The sequence below is a fragment of the Aplysia californica genome, unplaced genomic scaffold (genome assembly GCF_000002075.1).
Source record: "Aplysia californica isolate F4 #8 unplaced genomic scaffold, AplCal3.0 scaffold00034, whole genome shotgun sequence".
Classification (NCBI taxonomy): Eukaryota; Metazoa; Mollusca; class Gastropoda; order Aplysiida; family Aplysiidae; genus Aplysia; species Aplysia californica.
Genome location: NW_004797304.1, coordinates 2,268,007 through 2,272,100, shown reverse-complemented (window position 1 = coordinate 2,272,100; position 4,094 = coordinate 2,268,007). Strand labels below are relative to the sequence as shown.

The 4,094-nt window shown below is 43.0% G+C and overlaps 1 protein-coding gene across 1 annotated transcript in view; it reads left to right on the top strand.

The window, feature by feature from the left end:
• Positions 1-4,094, top strand: part of LOC100533260 (alpha tubulin 1) — a gene marked incomplete at both ends in the record, with an annotated part of 9,401 nt that extends 5,307 nt beyond the window's left edge. Inside the window, 4 exon segments of the mRNA NM_001204570.1 lie at positions 941-1,252; positions 1,760-1,975; positions 2,690-2,853; positions 3,752-4,094. Coding sequence (NP_001191499.1) covers positions 941-1,252; positions 1,760-1,975; positions 2,690-2,853; positions 3,752-3,887 — 828 coding nt within the window.

The following is a 4,094-nucleotide window of genomic DNA, read 5'->3' as shown; positions in this document are numbered from 1 at the left end:
GTGATTATTTTGAAAAAGTTTTACAGATGTCAATGTTTCAGAATGGACAAAAAATGTTCGTCAGTTAAAGGAGAGATGATCTGCGCTTTTTGTAAAAAGTGGTTTAGTTTTGTTTGAAAGAGCCCCCATATGTGCTTGAAAGTTTGTGTATTGTGTTGAAGAAGCCATGTTAGAAAAGTGGGAAGAGCTGGAATATCAAGAGGCGAGCGCAGGATAGGGAAAAGCTCAAAATGTTTGTGGCCTATATACCCTAGTTAAGTGTAAGAAAGGCGATGATGATTAATGATGATGATGAAAGTTCTCAGCTGGCAGTGTGGCAGTTTCTCATCGCTGTTTTGTGATTTTCAGTTTTGGTGGTGGCACTGGCTCTGGGTTCACCTCCCTCCTCATGGAGAGGCTGTCTGTGGACTATGGCAAGAAGTCGAAACTGGAATTCTCCGTCTATCCCGCTCCTCAGGTAAGCGCTTTGCACACATGCGTGGTTGGTGGGTGCTCCGGTGTGGTTTGCCCCTTCTATCTTATGGAACATTTATCACCCTTGTGGCTCCTCTTCCTTTTTTGTTTTTGTTTTACGATCGTCTTTTGTAACAATGGTATTGGCATTGTTTGTAAACTCTTACACACTGAGGTTTAGGGAAGTAATGATCTTGATTTGTTCACGGGGTGTAACATTTTAATAAGACAAAACTTTTTTCTAAAGAATATCTGTGTTTTGCCAGTTCTTTTCTTCATGGTCATAACGTTTTTGTAGTAATTGGAATTTGTCAAATTTTTCTGTGCGGGTACTCTGGTGTGGTTTGCTCCTTCTTTCCTATTAAACAACAATTGTCTCTATCTCTCCATTTTTATGTTACTCTCTTGTAACATCTTCAGCACTTATATGGCCTAATAGTGTTGCAAGTGCCGTAAAACTTACTAAAAACTCAATTTTTTTGTCCAGGTTTCTACAGCTGTGGTGGAACCTTACAACTCTATCCTGACCACCCATACTACTCTGGAGCACTCTGACTGTGCCTTCATGGTGGACAATGAGGCCATCTACGACATCTGCCGCCGCAACCTGGACATCGAGCGTCCGTCCTACACCAACCTCAACCGGCTGATTGGTCAGATCGTGTCGTCTATCACCGCCTCGCTGAGATTTGACGGTGCCCTGAACGTCGACTTGACCGAGTTCCAGACCAACTTGGTGCCCTACCCACGCATCCACTTCCCTCTGGCAACCTACGCACCCGTCATTTCTGCTGAAAAGGTTCGTTGTTGGAAATCATTTCCTTTCTTTCCGTCCCTTCCTGTTTGTGCTTGATTTCTACATTTTTAGATTTTTTAATTTTTCTTTTAAGCCATTTTCATTCACTCTGTCTTTGAAGAATACTTTGTTCATGGGGAATCTCATGACATTGGTCCACCTAATAGTATTTGACATTTTTTTAAAAGTTTTCTTTATTACTGCCTTTGAAGAAATCCTGTGGGGGGGGGAGTGGGGGTCTTAATTTTTTTCAGACCTAATATTTATTGTTACTTTTAAAAATATTTATACAGTACAACACGAATTGGTCAAACACAAAGACTCGTAATCACGCATCCACCGAACTGTGCCTGCAGTCCTGGTTTTTGTTTTTGGTTGTTTTCTTTATCTTTGTAAGATCACGTTAACTACCGGGGCCGGTCCTGTCTACTTCGAGCTATCCATGTTATACTGTATGTGTTGTTTTTTTAAAATATTAAAAAAACCCTCGGTATTTGTTCTGTCTGCCAGGCGTACCACGAGCAGCTGTCGGTGGCTGAAATCACCAACGCCTGCTTCGAGCCGGCCAACCAGCTGGTGAAGTGCGACCCGCGCCACGGCAAGTACATGGCCTGCTGCATGCTGTACCGCGGCGACGTGGTGCCCAAGGACGTCAACGCGGCCATCGCCACCATCAAGACCAAGAGGACCATTCAGTTTGTGGACTGGTGCCCCACTGGCTTCAAGGTAGGATGGTACCCTTGAACACAACAGAAATAACTAGGGGGGGGGGGTTTCCCTCATGAGCTATTGGGCGGTGATTGCGGGGTCTTGGCCTTGATTTTGATGCCGATATTTGTAGGTTACGTCAAAATGTATTGAGGTGGTGCAACTTATGTTGTTTTTTTTTAATGGAAATTGTTTAGTCGGTGATAGTGATTCAGTCCCAACTCCCGGCCTAGAGTGATGTAAACTTTGGAAATAATTTTCATCTTCATCCCTAGCATTTAATAAGTCTGTTAAAAAATCACATGGGGGCCACTTTTAAGTGATGACATTGTTGGTGTGTTAGTTACCCTACGTCTATGCTATCATATTTTAAAAACGGTGAAAGGAGTGTGGCCAATAACCTTTGTAATATTTTTCATAGTCAATGCAGTTGCGTTCCGTAACAAAAGACTTAACTTATGTGCTTACAAGTTTTCGCTGTCAGCATTCGCAACCGAGTGGAGGGTTGGCGGGTGCTCTTGTGTAGTTTTTCTTCTTTCCTATCAAACGCCTATCGTCCTTATCTCCCCTTCTTTTTTATGTTTATTACTCTCTTGTAACAGCTCTAATATTCTGGCGCTCATGATCTTATGCAGTTGCGAGCACCGTAAAACCTCTACTGAAACAATTCGCAGCCGATCCCGAGGCACTTCTGTGAGCGCTAACTAAAACCTGTTTGTTTGTTCTATGCAGGTTGGCATCAACTACCAGCCACCCACTGTGGTGCCTGGCGGTGACCTGGCCAAGGTGCAGCGTGCCGTGTGCATGTTGAGCAACACCACGGCCATCGCTGAGGCCTGGGCCAGGCTGGACCATAAGTTTGACCTCATGTACGCCAAGAGGGCCTTTGTGCACTGGTAAGTGTCCACGATCGGAAACAAGGATTAATAGAGGTTTAAGATTTTGACACAATGTACAGTGCAGCCTCTTTCTAACGACATCAAGACCAGAAAAGAAAATGTCATTATAGAGAAGTATCCAAATATTACCAGTGATAAATGTTAATAAGGAAAAAATAATCGGGGGCACTTCATTGCATGGAAGGTCGTTATAGAGAGGATGCACTGTAACTGTTATTTTGGCATAATGTATTCATTTACATGTATTTTGGTCGGTGGAAACATTTTGGGGGCTACATAGAAAATGATGGTGATTAGGTGGTTGGCGGGTGCTCTTTTATGGTTTGCCATTCTTTCCTGTCAAACATCTATCATTGTTATCTTCTGTTCTTTGTATTTCTACTCTTCAACAACCTGTTAAATTCAGCACTTAAATGACAATTTTATATTTCAACCATCAAAGTCCTGAGACTACTGCTCAAACATCTTGTTTTTGTGTTTGTTACTCTCCTGTAACACCTTATGATATTTGGCATTTGTATGACTTGTGTTGCAAGTGCCATAAAACTCCTATGGTAGGTGCTCTGGTGTGGTTTGCTCCTTCTTTCCTATCAAACATCTATTATCTTTATCTCTCCTCCTTTTTTGTTACTCTCTTGTAACATCTCTAATCTTCGGCACTGATATGACCTTTAGTGTGTTGCAAGTGCTTTAATCCTCTCACTAAAACTAAACTTTTAAGCTCTTACTGTGGGTGATCAGCAGGTGCTCTGGTGTGGTTTGCTTCTTCTTTCTTGTGTGTAGTTACGCTCTTGTAACACGTCTAATCTTCGGCACTTATATGACCTTATTGTGTTGCAAGTACCGTAAAACTGTTATCGTACTCTAACCCCTCATTTCTCCCTCTATCCCCCAGGTACGTGGGTGAGGGCATGGAGGAGGGAGAGTTCTCCGAGGCCCGTGAGGATCTGGCTGCCCTGGAGAAGGACTACGAAGAAGTCGGTGTCGACTCTGTCGATGCTGAGGGTGAAGACGAAGGCGAGGAGTACTAGATATATATGTGCCGGGAGACGTCCAATGTTCAATATCAAACGCTTTTGGTCGCCAAATCGTCGGTGAAACTTAGTCGGCAGAAACAAACCAAAAATGACAGCTATGTTGTAAAGCTGGGGAGCATTCCTTGTTATTGTTATTATCGTTGGGCTTTTCCAGTGCAATATTTCGGTTAGCTGGAGACAGCATAATAAATCTCTTTGAAT